Source organism: Penicillium soppii (genome assembly GCF_028829465.1).
Source record: "Penicillium soppii strain IBT 18220 chromosome Unknown utg000001l, whole genome shotgun sequence".
Lineage (NCBI taxonomy): Eukaryota > Fungi > Ascomycota > Eurotiomycetes > Eurotiales > Aspergillaceae > Penicillium > Penicillium soppii.
Genome location: NW_026643231.1, coordinates 2,813,775 through 2,830,851, shown reverse-complemented (window position 1 = coordinate 2,830,851; position 17,077 = coordinate 2,813,775). Strand labels below are relative to the sequence as shown.

The window sequence follows — 17,077 nt, the reverse complement described above, 5'->3', positions numbered from 1 at the left end:
ATACCGGTATGGCTGACGGCAACCAAACTGCCTCCTATCAACCGGATTCGCGATTTAGTTGACATATACTTCTCTCGCATACACACTGTACGATGTATGGGCTTCCTACACGTCCCAACTTTCATGGAGCGCCTAAAGGGCCCTACGCAACTTGAAACTCAGCAATCCGGGCTTATTTATATAATGTGTGCGCTATCTGCGCCCTTCTACTATGCAGACACTATTGGTTTTGTCGGGGAAGAAGACCAGAAAAAGGAAATACAATTCTTCGATGCAGGAAAAGGCTGGGCAGAAGCCGCGAGCCAATGTCTGTTCTCCGGTTTCGGGCAAACTGGGACGGAGCGTTTGATGACTGAAGTCCTGCTCCATGAGTACTATCTACGACAAGGAGACTACGCCAAAGGCTTTATGATTTCTGGCCAGATAGCTCGACACCTCCAAATTCTGCAGATCAACATTGAAGCTAATTCCGATCCCTCGTGTCAAAAGATTTCAGTCTCTGGCGTAACGAAGGAATCCCGCAGGCGGCTAGTATGGGCATGTTATATCCTCGACGCCTTCATTGAATGCGGCATCGATCAACTCCGCCTCATCTTAGCAGAAGACATCCATGTTCAGTTACCATGCTCAGAAGAATTATTTGTCAGAAGCACGCCGTGCATCACCGAAACCTTGACACCAGGCCAGTACCTCCCTTCGGTGACTCCGACGCCCAAAACAATCACAGAAGCCTCAAACAATCTTGATATGCGCGGATTCTACATTCGCGCTCTAAACACCCGCTCAAAAATCCTCAAATACGTAAAATGCCTCGCAGGCGAAGTTCCCTGGCAACGAAACCCAACATCCCGGTTTCACATCCTCGAAGACGAGCTCCATACCCTCGAGACCTCAATCCCACCAGCGCTCCAAATCTCCACTGAAAATATGTATCTTTTCAAAGCCTCCGGTCGGCTAAGCCTCTATTTCAGCCTGCACATTTTGATCTCACAGAACTACCACGATCTCTACCGGATCGGCGTCTCGCGCCTGGTCTTTCCAAATAGTGCAACGCAATGGATCCGCGAGAACGCCCCGAGTGCCTTCCTGGTAACGTGCCACACGATCTGCGCACAGAAGGCAGTATATATCGCCTCCCTGCTGAAAGATCTCTGGGTTTGCCACAGACTTAGTATTGTCGATACACCCTTCGCGATGTATATCCAGGTGTGCAGTAGTGTAATTGTCACGACGCTTGCTTCGTGGGGAAGGGATGAGCCTTTGATTCCTGGGATGGGCTATGGTGAGTATCGTGCCATGCTGAGGGATAATGTTATTATGCTGCGGTTTCTGCAGCGATATATCAAAGCGAGTATGTACTATGAGTCTGCAGTGCAGGCTTTGAACCGGTTCGATGAATTGTTTTCATTGGATTGTACAGGGCCTGGGAGTGCTAATACACCGGCGCTAGTGGATGCACGGGCTGGTGGTAGCGCTGACCGGACCGGGGGTTCCTCTCAGATCCAGCTTACTCTTGAGTATGTTTTGAACCCACTGGGGACGTACCCGATGGCTCGAAAGCAAATTGAGAATGGGGATGGAGAGGGGGAGGTGGGGAATTGTCCTGGAGAAGACGTACCAGTCGCTGAAGAAATAGCAGTTCTAGATGATAGTATCAGGCCGTCAGGGGAGGATGATTTGGGTAGTTTTACGTTCCCGAGCGAGATGCTGTTTGCGGGAAATGTCTTCGACTGGGAGCCTGAGATGCCCATGATGCCTGGTATCGGATATCCGACGTTTCTTGGGCATTTTTCTGTTGATGCACCCCGAGGACTTTGACAGTACTCGCAGGTCATCGACCAAATATCAATTCCATGTGTTGTGAGATCAGCATCCATGCCTCAGGCATATCACATTCAGGATTCATGTGCATGGGCCAGCTAAGATTTACTGATATATCTATTAGTTCTGGGAATAGTTGTCGCTGAAAGTTGAAAATTGACGCTAGAAGGGTAAGGATAAGGATTAGCGTTGAAAGGGTCGCGGCTAGCGACGGTCGTATCGTTGTCGAAATTTTAGAAATTCTTCGTAGAGTAGCTCGAAGAGCGTATCGCTAGCTTATTATAGGGCCTCGCGGAGAAAGCGACGAGAATCCCTTGGTCTTAAAGACCGATACTTACTTTGTACGCTAAGCGCTCGAATCTTACAAGATATACTATAAGATTCTCGTCGTTCTTTTGGCGGACGTTAGCGAATCGGAGGATATTCTCTTACTTTTCGCGTAAGTTATAGCAAATACGTTGGAAGTACTAAAAGTTTTGATTCAGGTCGTTGGTTTCTCGAAGGTATAACACTGATGCTTGATAAGATGTTTCTAGCCGGCTATAGATATAATCGAATGCCTATTAGCTAGTAAGGACCGTCGAAGTCAAGCTTTGTTTGTATCGATAGGAGCTATGTTCGAAGTGAGAACGGTTTAACGTCGAAATAAATTGCATATATCTGTGAGTCCTGCATATGAAGTTACATTGTATTTTATGATGGTGGTTCGTTGCAGTCATTGTGGCTGTCATTGGCGGCAATAGCACGACGCTCTGGGAGCCATTGTGATAGCCGGCCTTTTCCGAACACGATATTCAATGCCTTTGAGTCTTTTCGCTTATTATTCCCCTCTGCCCCACCAAGCGTACAAGGGGCCCACTGTTGATCTCAAGATCTTTGCCCTTTGATACAGTATTGGCTGCATCGCAAAATCGAAGTGCACTGACCATCATCTCGAGAGGCATATCTTTGACTTTCAAATGCAAGAGATACTTAGCGTCCGACAGGTGAGCTGAATACATTTCGACACGTCACTGGGCGTAGGGAGGGTCCCATGACTTATAGCTTATCACCAAAAATCGGTTCTTGCATGGCGGTGATTCCCAATCTTGGAACGTGAGAAGTCTGACGGGGGATTTTTGAAGATCCCGATGTTTTCCGATAAATCCACACCAAAAGATGGTTCGGTAACACGCTATCGAGTCCCATGTGCTGAAAGAGCGGAGTATTTGTCCACCTATCGTTCCCCACAGTGGATTCTTCAGCTCAATTTGAAGGATCTACGTAAAATATCATGTTTATGAACATAGTAGAAAACGACACTAGTGATAATCACCTGTCGGTGAGAGTCTTGATGTCATAGCAATTTCAGCCACGCGCAGCTGAAATGTCCTCACCTGCGCAAGCCATGCTCGATGAGAGCTCCGTTGACACAATGGTGAATCTTGTAGAACGCGCCGAAGATCTCAAAAGCAATTTACATTGAAATAGAAAAAGCTCAACATGTATAAATATAAGTTCTGGAAAGAAAAACTTTTTAAATAATCATATCAAATTCTGCAGAAAACCGGAGAACAGCGAGATACCAGGTCAAGAATATATGATTCAGGCAGTGGAACTCTGTTCATATGCCGTAAAATTGCAGTTAAATTCAGTGAGCCCATCTTTACGGCGCCCAGATATCTGAGTTTTCCTCAATAAGTGCTCCCTTTCCATACATCTTGATCATGACAGAAACACAAAGGGTTCAAAAGGACTATTGGTCCACCGAGGTATTTAGTCCTGAACTACAAGGATACCACCCTATAGTGCATACGGTATGCTAATCATATGTAGACATACGAGGCTGCGGCTTCTTTCGTGCCCCACTTTGCCGATACCCTTGTTCAAAGTATCGACTTCAAATCAACAGACCGAGTTCTTGATATCGGATGTGGTGATGGAAAGTTCACCGCAAGCTTTGCCCCTATGGTAGAATATGTCATGGGGGTAGACTATTCGCCGTCTATGATCAACACGGCCAAGACACTTGACTATGGGGGCGCGGAGACAGAGTTCCGTGTTGTCGACTGTCGACACCTTGAGAAGGAGCCTGAGATCATGAACGGAAACTGGGATAAAGTGTAGGTGGTCCAAACCTCTTTCTCTCGGCAAGCTCTTTCTGATATCGGTATAGATCCTCGAATGCCGCGTTTCACTGGATATTGAAAGATTCCTCTACTCGCCTCTCAACTTTGGAGAACATTTTCAAATCAATGAAGCCGGGGGGAACCTTTTTCTTCGAGATGTGTGGGCATGGGAATGCACCGGAGAAGCTTACATCCTTCATGTTTGCGCTTGTGAGTCACGGCGTGCCTATTGAGAAAGCGGAAGCTTTGTGCCCTTGGTATTATCCATCGGATGTACACATGAAGGAGATGCTTGAAAGTGTTGGATTTCAAGTCAAGCAAATTGAATTGAATCCGCAACCACTGCAATTGACCTCCACCGACAACGGTGGACTTGAGGGGTTCCTGAGATTGATTGGAGCTCAGATGCTGGATCTTTTGGAAACAGAAGAGAAGAAAGACAGTGCTATAGAGCAAATGTGTCGGATGCTACGTTATGGGACCACAAGGGAGGACGGAAGCCAGTGGATCACATATGCGAGCTTGAGATGCGTTGCGATCAAGCCTTGATCAAGATATACTACTCTGAGAAATCCCCGTGACACTTGAGTTTGTATTTATCTTGAACTGAAAAATGGATTGTGATTGATTCGGATAGAAGAAATAGGCACGTCCACAAAACATGGTGGATTCATATGCGTACAAAACCGTAGGGCTGAATCCTGAATCCTGCACCTTTTGATCAAACCAAATTCATCATTTCTTTCCCCAAGCTCCTAAATTCTTTCGGAACTCTCTGGAGTGACGATATTGGGCTTGAAAATCACGTATGTAATGTTCGGGTGATGAAAGACCTTCACTATGGCACAATTCAGCTTGGGTCGAGCCACCTTGCTACCACTTCCAACGACCCAATCACTCCGGACCATACAGAACTGGTAATCTTAGAAGGTGATGGAAGAAACTCCAATAGCATGGCCAGAAATTGATGGTCTTGAACCCACTCCCTCTCTGAAATGATGTTCGCAAAGAATGCGCCTCCGTGACGCGAGTCATTATACTTGATAGCGGGGCGACTTTTAACACTCTGACTTTCGCCGAGACGTTGGACTGGGTAGTGTCACTTCGTCTGGATGCGGGAGATGCCACCACTGGTCCTAGTTTTCCCACTTGGAGGGCGTGATGTCACACAAGCCCGATAACCTTTCCTTCTCCGACAGCAAATCAACGGAGTGCGCGGAGGGCGATCCATGTGCGCCCACTCATCGCAATTATGCTGCGATGAGGGTTTCCAGTCACCAGGGCGGTGTCCGCAGGACGACGCCGAGTACTCTGGGTATTCTTCACTACCTGGCGACTCTGGGGATGCTCGCCGCCGGTTTCGGGATACGAAGACATCGTCCTGGAAAATCATTATACTAGGTGGATCTCTCCTACTTGATTTTCTCCTGTCTAACTTCTTTATATCCTGATAATGTCCGATTGCTGAGGATAAGGAGGCACCCGGGGAGCTATCATCGTCTTCCAAGTCGGCCAGATATACGCATCGGGTCATATTGAGCCTAGTTGGTCATATTCGTGAACACGGGGGAAGGCAGAAGTCAAATACGGTAAATAATACTTGATAGATATAGAGCCTAAGTCCGAACTTTGAAAATGGAATTGATTTTCCAGCATTCAACCGCCTAAGCCCTCGTATTGAGGAATTGCTCTAAGTAGATTTGATCTTCCCATATTTACAAGTGGCTGGCCAATCTATATCAGGTTATGAAAAATAACCTTGGAACACCTAGCGGATTCGCCAACAAATTCTCAGGGGTTTTCATTTGAGCAGTGTCAGCTGCACTGTCTTCAAGGCTGATATCTGCGAACCTTAAGGCGATCAGGTTGGGCAGCCACGGGGCTGTGCATCTCGCGTACGATATCTATGCGCGTTGGCTTTCACGCCACGCCTTTCTCTCTATTGTTTAGTCCGAGACATATCGGTGTCCATGAGTCTTTTTTCATTCCTGTAATGACCAGTGCCGATCCTAAAGTTTTAGGTCCTTTTTCATCCATATGTGTATATAATAACTTTATTTTCGATTGTTATGATAAATTTGAATCAGTCAAATATAGGGCAGACTATGTATAAATCATATTCGCAAGTAATTTTGGTTAAAAGCTGTTATTTTCAAAATTTTGCAAAGATACTAGACAAGAGTTAATTGTGGGGCCACTATATTGATATAGTGGAGATTCAAATTGTGAATTAGTTTGTTAACCTGTTGCCACTCCACAGCTATATATATATAGAGGTGTTCGGACAAAATTGTTTGTTAGTCTAAGCCAAAGTTTAATTACAAATTATCCAGAAAATACGCTACCATATAAAATCGTGCAGAAATAGGCCAGAAACCGGCACTTTTTGCGGGTAAATATGGGAGTGGGTAAAGGCTTTTTGATGGGGGGTGTAGTCTCAACCTTTGTTCCAGAACAAGGCGCAGCCCAGAGGCAGGGGTGACCGCCTATCTGCCAGGTCCACCAGTGGCTATCCACCGAACGTTTAAACCAGGCGATATCCAAAGATAGACATGGTCTAAAATCACAAGGAACCGCGCTTCATCCATCGGGAGTGAAGCGAGCTCTTGCTGCGTGCTTCATGAGTAGCCCGAGTGCCATTGCTATCGCCGAGATCAAATGCCCAAACAGCCTGGAAGCAATGCGTGTCCACCTGGGCTTTCTGGTTGTTGGCCTGGGCGTTGTACGAGCTGTTGACTGGGAAAAGACCGATGGTGTTGTAGAAGTAGGCCTTGACAGAGAATCTTATCAGCAATTTAATCAGGCCGCAGAAACATTAATCAAGAAACTCACGTCAACAGCACTTTGTAAGATGCGAATTTCAGAGGGCACTTTGTTCTTGGTTGTTTGGTTGATGGATTTCAGCTGGGCTGCACTGCTGGAAAAGGCGTCCATCAGCTCGAGGAGGGATTGGACGAACTAGCATCATTAAGTATAAATGACTGTGATGGACTGATTTTCCTTCATCAACCTACATTTGAGTATCCTTCATAGACATCCTGCTCCCCCGCTTGATCGGTAATGATTGGCGTGTTCACCATAAAATTCACATTTGTTAGAACCACAGTGACCATCGTGTCTATCTCAGTGTAGAGATCCTGAATTTTATTATGAGCTGTCATTCCTGGATCTTAAAAGCCCCACTTACCGGAAGTGGACCAGCGTCCGCAGTGGAGTTGATTTCCAATACGAGTGCCTTAGCAGCGAACCCTTGCTGCGCTAGTTCATTGAGAGAGTTGGCAATTTCACCCGAGGTCAAAGCAGCGATTGCGGAGCGCGTCCAAAGACAGAGGGCCACGAAGAACAACAGAAAGATTTGATACATCGAATGAGAACGAGAGACTGTCAAATGCACGGCAAAAACTGGAGTAAGCGAACGGAGTAAGAAAATGGGATGAAAGAATCGAATAAAAGAATGTATGAGTGATCTATTATCTTGAAAAGAGTGGCAAGAATAACAGCTTGAATCGATGCAATTTGCAAAGAAAACAAGAACTATCATGAGAATATATATCTTATCATTTAAGAGAGGGCTCTGAATCATCAGTCCCCCTGACTAGGCCCAAAAGGTATTAATACCAATTAGCCTGGACCCTGTCGCCCTAGTCCTATATTGGCGAGCCCTTGCCTATTCAAAATTACATGAATACGATCGCGAAGTTTGACCACCTATAGAACTTGTAAACCAGTACATATGTTGTCTTTTTATACACTATATACAAATCAGAAAAAAGTAACTCATTATAGGATAATTAATCCTTCAACCACGATCCGTACGCCAGAAAATATTAAACAGATGGGAACCGAAAAAAAAACGCTAGTGAAGGTTGCAACAACGATCAGGGTTTCGCGAGTTGTTCCTTGCGATAGAAGAAGATGCAGAGCACGTTAATGGAAAGCATGAAAAGCAAGCAGACCCAGAAGTCTGCTTTTCCCAAGCCGACCGCGACGCCAGCGGAGAAATCAGGGAAAACATCACCGGGCCCCAACTTATCCGGTGCTGTCGCGCGGGCGAGGATAGTTGCAATAGAACCGACCACCTGCGCGGCTAGAAGTGTGAAGGTGACGTGGAATCGAGTCATTGTGTGGAGCAGAATCATTCCAAACCCTGTTTTGGCTTAAATCAGTTTGTGTTATGTTTTATTCGCTGCGAGACTAAACTTACCGACACCCTGAAGGGAATCCAAAACTCCTAGCCAGAGCCATAGTGCTCTACCAAGGAGAGCCCCAGCTACGGGACCACCGGCCCAGGGGATGTACGTGGCTATGTTGGAGGTTGCCCACAGCATCTGGGCCCATCGAGGAGCACCAAGACCGACGGCAAAGATCGGAATGAACCAGGCGTGTCTCTTGGAAAAGACGTGAAAGACCCAGAGAGCTGCCGCCCAGACAAAGATGAAAAAGAAGAGGACAAGGAGCACGATTTGCCACACGGGCGCATGCTTGCTGGACCAGAGATAGAGCCAATTTCGTCCGTAAGGTGCCGACAGCCAGTAGTTGGATATAAAAACCATATAGAAGAACCACTGCGAGATACAGCGTCAGGATCAAAATCATGTTCAGGGAGAACTGGAAGATACATACAAGAATTATGCGACGGCGGAAGAGCGAGAGGTAGAATGTCGGAACTTGACCTGGTGCTTGTCTATAGTATGAAGGAAGTCCAAAGAAGATCATGGCACCTATCAGCCACAGAAGAGAGGCAAGTCCGACTCCTATCCCGAGCAAAGCGCCTGGGTCGGTCATGGTAAGGCTGAATTGCGTGCTACCCGTTCGATTCAGAGCTGCCATCCAGCTACCCCAATACCAAAGGAAACTGATAAACAACTGCTGGGTTCCCTGGATGACAGTGGCTCTAAAAATCCAAGACCTCAGAGGCGCTCCACCTGAACGAGAGAGTCAGATAACTTCAATATTTACGAAATGGATTGTTGCATACCTTCATCTCCGAAGTTGAGGGCAAAGAAAATCGAGCCACTCGAAGATGCGAACGAATATAAGCCAGTTCCCACGTTTTGTAGCCATGTTCGACTGCTGTTATGTATTGGACCGGCAAGACCGACAAAGAGGAATGCAAATCCGTATATCTGCCGGGAATTAGCTTGCAACATCGTAAGCAAGATAGAGGGACGTGAACGTACAAAGAAAGGAGTCGCCAGCACATATACTGAGGGGACTAGACGGAAGACCATCCACCATATGATCGAAGAGGCAAGATAGATGGATGCCAGAACGTATAGCTTTTCGGCCGTCTCTCCAATCTCACCGTTCAGGAGTGTGATCTGATACGAGTTCAAGGCAAGAATTTGGCCCTAAAATACTGCTGTCAGCATCCGTAATGAAGGATTTTGGTAGGGTTTCAACTTACAATAGCAAGGAAGATGGAGTAAACAGGCCAATTGCCCAGCTTCATCAACATGAAACGCTTCAAACCGGTTGGGGGAACATAGTCATTTGGGAGAAGAAACTGCCCGGCGTTTGAGTCTGCACCTGGGCCAGTAATTGGCGGGCTCTCTGATTGACTGGTTTCACGAAGCTTGATGCGAAAGACAGAAGGAGCAGGAGAGGGCAAGGGGGACTTTCCGAGTTTGACGTCGCGATATCGATTGAACCAATCTTTCTGGCTCTTCTCAAGAAACTCTTCGATGCAGAGCTGGTCTTCGGAGTTCTTGCCATTCAAATCCGCAAGCTTCTTCTCGAACTTATCCGCATACTCGTGGTTCGCATCCGTGAAAAACGGATCAACTTTCTGGAGGTTGTAGTCTAGTTTCTCTTTTACTATACCATCGACGCTGACCAGACTCATCACGGACGACCTTGCGTCTCTTCCGCCCAGCAGAGCGTCTTCTGGTCGTGCACCAAGAACTGGCGTGCTGGCACCAGATCGAGCGAAATAGCCAGTAGGTGTCCCATATACAGTGGGTGTCCCAAGCGGAGATGGACGAAGACTGCCGCCATCTTGGATTGCCCCTGAAATGGGCACAAGCCCTGCTCCATCACTTGCCGCAGAGTAAACGAGTCGCGAATCTGCGAGGGGTTCAGATGATAAGGGTCTGCGTCTTGGGTCGGTGTCAGACTCGGGCTCATTGTCGGACATGTTTAGATTGAAAGACGGATTTGTCGATGGGAGAAATTGGTCAAAACCGGGTCGAGGTACAGACGGTCTCATATCAGACGTATTCGGTCTGCTCGGCGGGACAGAAACGGGGGGGCTGTGTGTTTGGTTGTGTTCGTGGCTGTTGTTTGAACTCGAAGAGACTTTGCGAATACCTTCGGGGATAACGGTGCTGCTATGGGAAATACGCCATGAACTGCGATCGTGGCGTTTAGAGTACTTGGCGTGCTTTTCGATTGAGGTGGCTTGTAGGATTTCCAGATCCTCAACCCACTGCGCTACGGGGAAACGCTGCTTACTCGATCGTGCACGCATGAGCGCTCGTGTCTCCTGGGACGATTTCAGAGCGTCGTTGATGGCCATCTTGAACTGTTGTATAAGATGCTTGGTTGTCATAGACTCACTGCGATAGGTTAGTCTGAACACATCGTCAGAGAAAGAAACTCACATCGTGAACCACCATCCTGGCATCTGGCCAAGACCACCAACACTACAAAAACATAAGTTAGCACCGGTGGTAGACTCAAGCGGGATCAGTCGTACCGTGATCCCACGCCCAACGCTCCTTTCCGTCCAAATTCCACGGCCACCAGACCGAACGGTTCATCACGCGAAGGAATCAAGGCGAATTCAGCGCCACTGAAAATGAAGGGCGGTAGTGCAGTGAACTCTGGTTTGGAATAGACCCGGCCAGGGTAAAGCTCCACCAGTCGATTTAGTTTCATCGCGGCAAATCTTCCATGAAGATCAATGACTGGACCAATGCACATCAACTGGACCTCTGGGTGAGTGTCTAGAATGGAGGGGAAGATGTCTGCAATCAGATCCACGCCCTTTTGCATGGACCAACGACCGACAAACACAAATAGTTGGGCCTCTGGGTCAACTTTAAGCCCTGCCCATTCTTGCGCTTGGCTCTTCAGTGCGGCACGACCGGCTTCAAACTCTGTATCGATGATAACGTCTTCAAGGTTGTAATTTGTGGTATGATCCCATTCGGCGATGTCGGATGGATCGGGGTTTGGTAGCGCTTCAATGTTCTTGAGACCCCAGAATATAGGATATCTGGCGTACGATCTCTTGCCATATTTCTTGGAGACACCGACCGCGCCGAATCCGTTTTGGTGAATTTTCAGATAGTTGGCAGCGCCATGAAGAAGGTTGAACACTTCGCCAAATTGCACATACTTCTTCACCAACACATAATCAAGGTTGTAGACACTGCAAACCTCTTCAATTTGCTGTGGGGTTTTCATTGGCCAGAGTCCTTGAAATTCGGCATTATGCAGAGACAGGCAGCATGGAATCGTGCTAGGTAGAAGATAGAGAGGGGCAGCGGCGCCGTGGTAATCATTGATGTGATATATGTCGATAGCCGGAAATCTTCTAATTGCTTCAGCAATACACTGATTCCAACTAGAATAGAATATAGCTGAATTCATGTCATCCATGCGGGCAGGGTACGGCTCTGATTTGGACTGAGCTCGGAACACAGGCGCGTCTAACAGGACGTACGTGATGTTTCGCAGCCGATGATACTGGACATCCACTTGGTATTTATTCCCAAGAACGGTAATCACCATCGGCTCACGAGGGTCGTCCTTGGGGTAGTCGACGCCTCCAACACAAGGGACTACCCAGATGAGATCCTGCTGGGTCAGATGTTTCCCCACCAGCTGAGCCATGACACCGAGTCCACCGATTTTTATTTTAATGGCCCAATCTTCAATATCATATTCCATCGTTGCAATGAGCACAGTGCGTCGGCGGGTGTTTACCGTGGCACCGATGATGCCCATGCTCTCAGATGGGAACGGTCCCACATTTGTTAGAGCAAGTCCGGCATTGGATTCCTTTTCATTGTATCGATGGGCCACCTTTTGAAAGACGTTCACGAGTGGAGCGAAGCTTGATCTTTTTTCGGTGACACCGATTTGGTTGAATTTGACCTGGTAAAAAGCCTTCAGGTAAACAAACACCGCACCAGCAGCGGTGGCAACAGGCACAATCGCTAGCACGATGAAGATGGCCAGCTGAACCCACCTGGATCCTGTGGGCGTTGCGTAGACTTTAAGATCCCCGTCACCTACCGACAGCCTGAAGGAAAGATAGGGTGAAGGGGGTGGGATGGTGACGTTGAATACATTGCTCAGCAGCGTGACCGGAGGGACTTGATCTAGAACATTATCTCCATCGATGTCCCCGAATACCATGGTTTGATCGGGCAGGCCATCTTCGTTCAATCCCCATGCGTTGAATGCAACCTGCACGGGCCATTCGCCCATGAAGTGAATTTCCCATAGACCAGTGGTGTTGCTAAGAGCCATCTTGTTGGAATAGCCAGCGTCATATCCGAACTGGTTGAACTCGCCTTCAATGAAGAGGTTTGGGAAACGACGTGGGGGCTTGTATGCCCATTGCGTGTCCCCATGCTGCCAGTGAGCACTACTTCCGGTCAACTTGCTCCAGTATTGGGCGAGGATATGTTCTCCTTCCCAGGCCTGGGTCTCAGCGCCGCTCCAGCTCTTGCCAGGGATCGACGTGTTGAAGCCGGTGTATGTCATCCAGTCACTGAATGTAGCTCCAAAATCCAGTGAGTATCGCCACATGTCCGCACCAGGGGCCTGTGGCATTACTGATAAGGGCTCAGTCTCAGATGATGGGTTGTCAAACAGTAGCGTTCTGCTGTAGTTGGCCAACTGTGGCCAAACCATCGGATTATTTATGTGTCCGATGCGGAAAAGAAAGTGGTCGACGGACTGCCCAACTCAATTAGTTTCTAACTTTCTCCACCTTTTTGGCAAGGACTATACTCACACCTGTGGATTTATTTCCATCTGCTGTAGTCACGTTGCTAAGTGTGACTCTGTGAACTCCTGGAAAGACATTGCCCAAATCTACCTCGTAGCTGAAAACGCTAGTGAGTGCCCCCGGCCATGTCACAAGATCAGTCTCTTCAATGGATTTACAGGAGATAGACGCCATGTCAATCTGCGGACTTTCGTCGTCAAGCGCTTTGGATGTGATCGTGAGTGACTTGGTGATATCATCGCAATCCATCTTTTGAGAGAATTCAAAGCCAATGCGAATCGTCTCCCCACCTGTTTCCTGAGACAAAAGTCGAGCGTCATGCCCTGGTGAGAAGCGTGTCACATATGGGGAAGGCTGGACGAATGTATGCTTAGGAACAAAGGCTTTGAAACCCCAGGCCGGCATAGTAAAATTGGGATAACACCCGTTGGGAACGTCGGACCCTTCAAGACTACTCATTGTCAGTAACGGCAATCAACTTCAGAAGAGTAACCATACCCAAGCGTAATAGAGCTGTTGGCGAGGGTGAATTCTTCGAACGGTGGAAAAAGGTTTTTGACCGTTGTTCCCTTGGGAAATGGCGAGATCAAAGCCTCCTTACTGCTGCAGTTGAATCGGTGTTCGACTGTAATGTTTTCATTGGAATACAACAGCCAGACACTCTGATTTCCTTGACCTTGACCATCGAAATTCTGCGCATCCGCAAAGCGTGATCTTAGGACACTCCACATCCCAGTCTCGGTCGCTGTCCCATTGCTGCCTGGAAGGTAGATATCGAACGTGTGATTTGACAATTGCTGCAAGTACCAGCCATCATTTAGAGCGGGATAGTTTTCACGCATCTCAAACATCATCTTGATGAGGCCTCGCACTGGGTGAGAAGGATCGCGGTGATCGAGACTGACGGAATTATCTTCACATCCGGTCAGGGAGCGGTCAAGTGGGAAATCGACGTATTTCGATGACCCCAGCTTATAGCATCCGTGCATCTGCCATGCCTGGGCAGAAGTCATGGGTCCGCGACCGAAGACATAATTGTCGGCCTGGTTGTCCAGAACGTAGAAATCCTGTTCCTCGCCCCAGGAGAGGATGGGGATTCCAGGCATGAGCAATGACGCGACGTACAGACCCAAATTCTGCTTATGGGTGCCGTTTTTAATCCCTGGCCACCTGAACACATCCTGATTCGTGACACCAAACAGGTGACGCGGATCAAACTGACCGGTGTTCGTGTTGACCATATCGTTTGTCTCCACAAGATCATTCCAAGTCTCCACAAAGTTGACGGGCGGGTCGCCTTCGGCAGTGTAGGTACCGTCTAGACTGAACGGGACAATGTTAGCTTGAGTAAATTGAAAGTGCTGAGGTGGAGAAACTAACCCTAGAAACCGGCTCAGACCACGATATAACGTGTAGTGGAACGCCGCCCCATCCAACGCGGACCTCTCTGCAGGTCTCAAGAACAGATCCTCATCCGACTTGTCTGTGATGTTCGTCATCATGAACGCTTCCGTCAGATTGGATTTGGTTTGATTTGTCTGCTGGCCACGGCCAATGTAAAGAGAGCCAAAAGAATTTCCCGCTACAATCTCTCCGGGAAGGTAGAAGTTTTCCTTTCCCACCTGCTTGGCGCAATCTCGCATATACTCGGACCATTCTCCAAGAGAGTCAAGGGTAACTTGTAGGGCCTTGTCAACGCGAAATCCGTCGATATCAAGCATGGTGATGGTTAGACACGAGAAGTGTTTGATCTTGGCCAGCACGTCCGGCCGCCATCCGCGTAGACGATCCTGCACAAATGCGAATTTGGATATCTGCCCTTCCCATTCGGTGTAGTTTCCAAAGGCGGCAACTTCTCCATACTGTAAAGGTCAGCCATGTTCATTATCAAAAGAAACGAATGTTACCTGATCGAATTCACTATTGCGACATGAAGGGCCGAGGGTTGTGGTGGTCAAACCGGTCCCATCATCATCCCAGAACCGAGGATACTCCCAAGGACATTCACTCTCAACTTCATTTCCGGGCTGAAAGTCCCAGTATTGACGGTCGTACTTCCATACATAGTCGTACTCACCGGGATTGATCGGCGCGGACTTGTTCAAGAAACCCTGAAACCCGATAAGATCGCCCATTCTATCCACAATCAGCAGACGATATCGGAGGTTGCTCAGATGGATTTCACATACGTTGCAAAGGTATTATCAAAAAGAACATAAATTCCCCGTCGATGCGCCTCAGATATCATCGTGCGCCAGTCCTCGATCGTACCAAAGTGATGGTCCAGCAGAGTCAGGTCAAGCGGGGAGTATCCATCCGAAGCCCAGGGGAAGTTGATATACGGTGTTCCAGCGAGATAAACGCCCTAGATATGATCAGCACATTCTTCACATCCAGTCTTCCCGAAGCAACAGACGTACCTTGATCCCCATCCCCTGAAGATAATCAAACGTATCAACCAACCCAAGGACGTCACCGCCATGGCGGAACTCGTTGGAGGTCAAGATATGTTCCCACTGTGTGCCATTTGCATTATCGTTACTCGGATCACCATTCACAAATTTGTCGAGGAATATCGTGTAGAAGGGGAATCGCCAGTTCTGTGGGGAGGGGTTGTATGTATGGCCATCCCACTGACCCGAGTAGTCGAGGGGGTGTGTTGCTGTCTGGTTTTGATTAAGATTCCAATTTGCTTCCTCTGGAAGATATGGCAGGGATTCTGCAATGCGTATAGATACTGCAACAATGGCAAGGTAATGCGTGATGGGAGTGAACAACTTCATTCTGCACAGTAAATGCCACTATCGTGACATTCACAAAACACGCTGTTCGAGCCTCAACAGCAAAAAGACACAGAGTGCATACCAGGAATAAATGGGTACCTAGTAGAAACAGAGACACTGGGCAGTTCATACAGCGCAGATACATAAGAGAATCATTTGGAAGATAATGAATACCCCGGAGCTGACCAGGCCGATGCAATAGTCGATTTTGAGCTCGATACGAATTACTGTTTTGTAAATCACCATAGACGCAGCAATCAGGCGAACAGTTGGAGATCCGAGCCAGCCTCACTGTACAGGTTCAATCCACAGCAAAGCATCTCCATACTCACGGTAAGCGGTTGAGTGGGTCTATTTTTGGATGATGCATCTCAAGCTGAGATACACCGTATTTGGTGCGCGCCATGCTCGGGCATCTAAGCAAAGATCCAGGCCCAAGCCGGCTCATGTCTCGTACACATGGAGACAATCTGACATGCATCGGTGTAGGACGTTCGGATATACAAGTATTCCTAGACGAGTTAAGGCGGAAGGAAACCATCGATCACAAAGTGTAAATTATGCTAGATCGGGTATCCCGCCATATAGATGATAGAACACGTCATACCTGATGCAGGGCAGACCTAAGAGAAACGGTGAGAGGTGAATAGATACGATGATAAGGTTGTGGCTCCATTGTTGTGTGTCGTTCCTGTCTCGTATTGCTTTGGCTTATGTTCACGGCCACTCCGTTCCTGCTGTTAGGGTTGCGGCAAGGCGTAGTTGATAGTCGGCAATTGATGCATTTTGTGCTTGACTTGGCTTGGCTGAACCTGCGAATAATTTGCTATCAAACCCATTAACGGGCAAGGGATGAGATAGTAAGCGGAATGCCCGGAATTTTCCTTATCGGACCCACTGATGCGTTCCAGACCCACATAGAACAAAGCCCAGCTGTCATATTTCGATCCCCATGTGGTAACTAGATTATCACGCAAGGGTTGCTGTAACTATTGGATAGTGCTGCAAGACAGACGAAGATACCGTGAAATTAATGTTGAGGTGCGTAAGGAGAGAAACATCTAAGTCATGAGTCGAATACAAGATGTGTCGGAAAGATAAGAGATAACGGCCACGTAAGCTCCGAACAGCAACCTGGAACGATCTAAGAAATCGGGCCGGACTACAATCAACCATGCGGCTCTTCCACCCCGAGGCCAGCACACCAAAAGAACATGAAACATGGACAATGATCGTCAACTAGGCTAGCGGAACCCAAAGACGATTCATTCGAAAACCCACCAGGGTCTGCCCGTTTGTCGTTAGAGCCCATCAGTGCCGTCAATTGGGATGAGTTTGGTTCGAGGCGGGCTGCCGATCGGGCCGACAGAATACATGACAGGTCATTAATACTCTGTATA

General features: G+C 47.9%; 4 protein-coding genes across 4 annotated transcripts; 2 read left to right on the top strand and 2 right to left on the bottom strand.

Moving 5' to 3' along the window:
- Positions 1 to 96: 96 nt before the first annotated feature.
- Positions 97 to 1,818, top strand: N7529_001072 (fungal specific transcription factor domain-containing protein; the record flags this gene model as incomplete). The annotated part of the gene is made up of 1 exon (XM_057236603.1): positions 97 to 1,818. One exon carries the CDS (start codon positions 97 to 99, stop codon positions 1,816 to 1,818), a length of 1,722 nt encoding a protein of 573 aa, XP_057103406.1.
- A 1,709-nt stretch (positions 1,819 to 3,527) lies between these two features.
- Positions 3,528 to 4,478, top strand: N7529_001071 (class I SAM-dependent methyltransferase; the record flags this gene model as incomplete). Its single annotated transcript, XM_057236602.1, has 3 exons — positions 3,528 to 3,572; positions 3,637 to 3,923; positions 3,977 to 4,478. 3 exons carry the CDS (start codon positions 3,528 to 3,530, stop codon positions 4,476 to 4,478), a joined length of 834 nt encoding a protein of 277 aa, XP_057103405.1.
- A 2,014-nt stretch (positions 4,479 to 6,492) lies between these two features.
- On the bottom strand, positions 6,493 to 7,293 carry N7529_001070 (uncharacterized protein; the record flags this gene model as incomplete). Its single annotated transcript, XM_057236601.1, has 4 exons — positions 6,493 to 6,699; positions 6,762 to 6,887; positions 6,944 to 7,066; positions 7,117 to 7,293. The coding sequence occupies 4 exons, from the start codon at positions 7,291 to 7,293 to the stop codon at positions 6,493 to 6,495; spliced, it is 633 nt and encodes a 210-aa protein (XP_057103404.1).
- Positions 7,294 to 7,807: 514 nt separating this feature from the next.
- N7529_001069 (uncharacterized protein) lies at positions 7,808 to 15,677 on the bottom strand (the record flags this gene model as incomplete). Its single annotated transcript, XM_057236600.1, has 14 exons — positions 7,808 to 8,076; positions 8,134 to 8,494; positions 8,553 to 8,854; positions 8,908 to 9,055; positions 9,110 to 9,280; positions 9,337 to 10,486; positions 10,532 to 10,573; positions 10,627 to 12,842; positions 12,901 to 13,345; positions 13,393 to 14,217; positions 14,275 to 14,756; positions 14,802 to 15,030; positions 15,084 to 15,259; positions 15,315 to 15,677. 14 exons carry the CDS (start codon positions 15,675 to 15,677, stop codon positions 7,808 to 7,810), a joined length of 7,179 nt encoding a protein of 2,392 aa, XP_057103403.1.
- Positions 15,678 to 17,077: the final 1,400 nt, after the last annotated feature.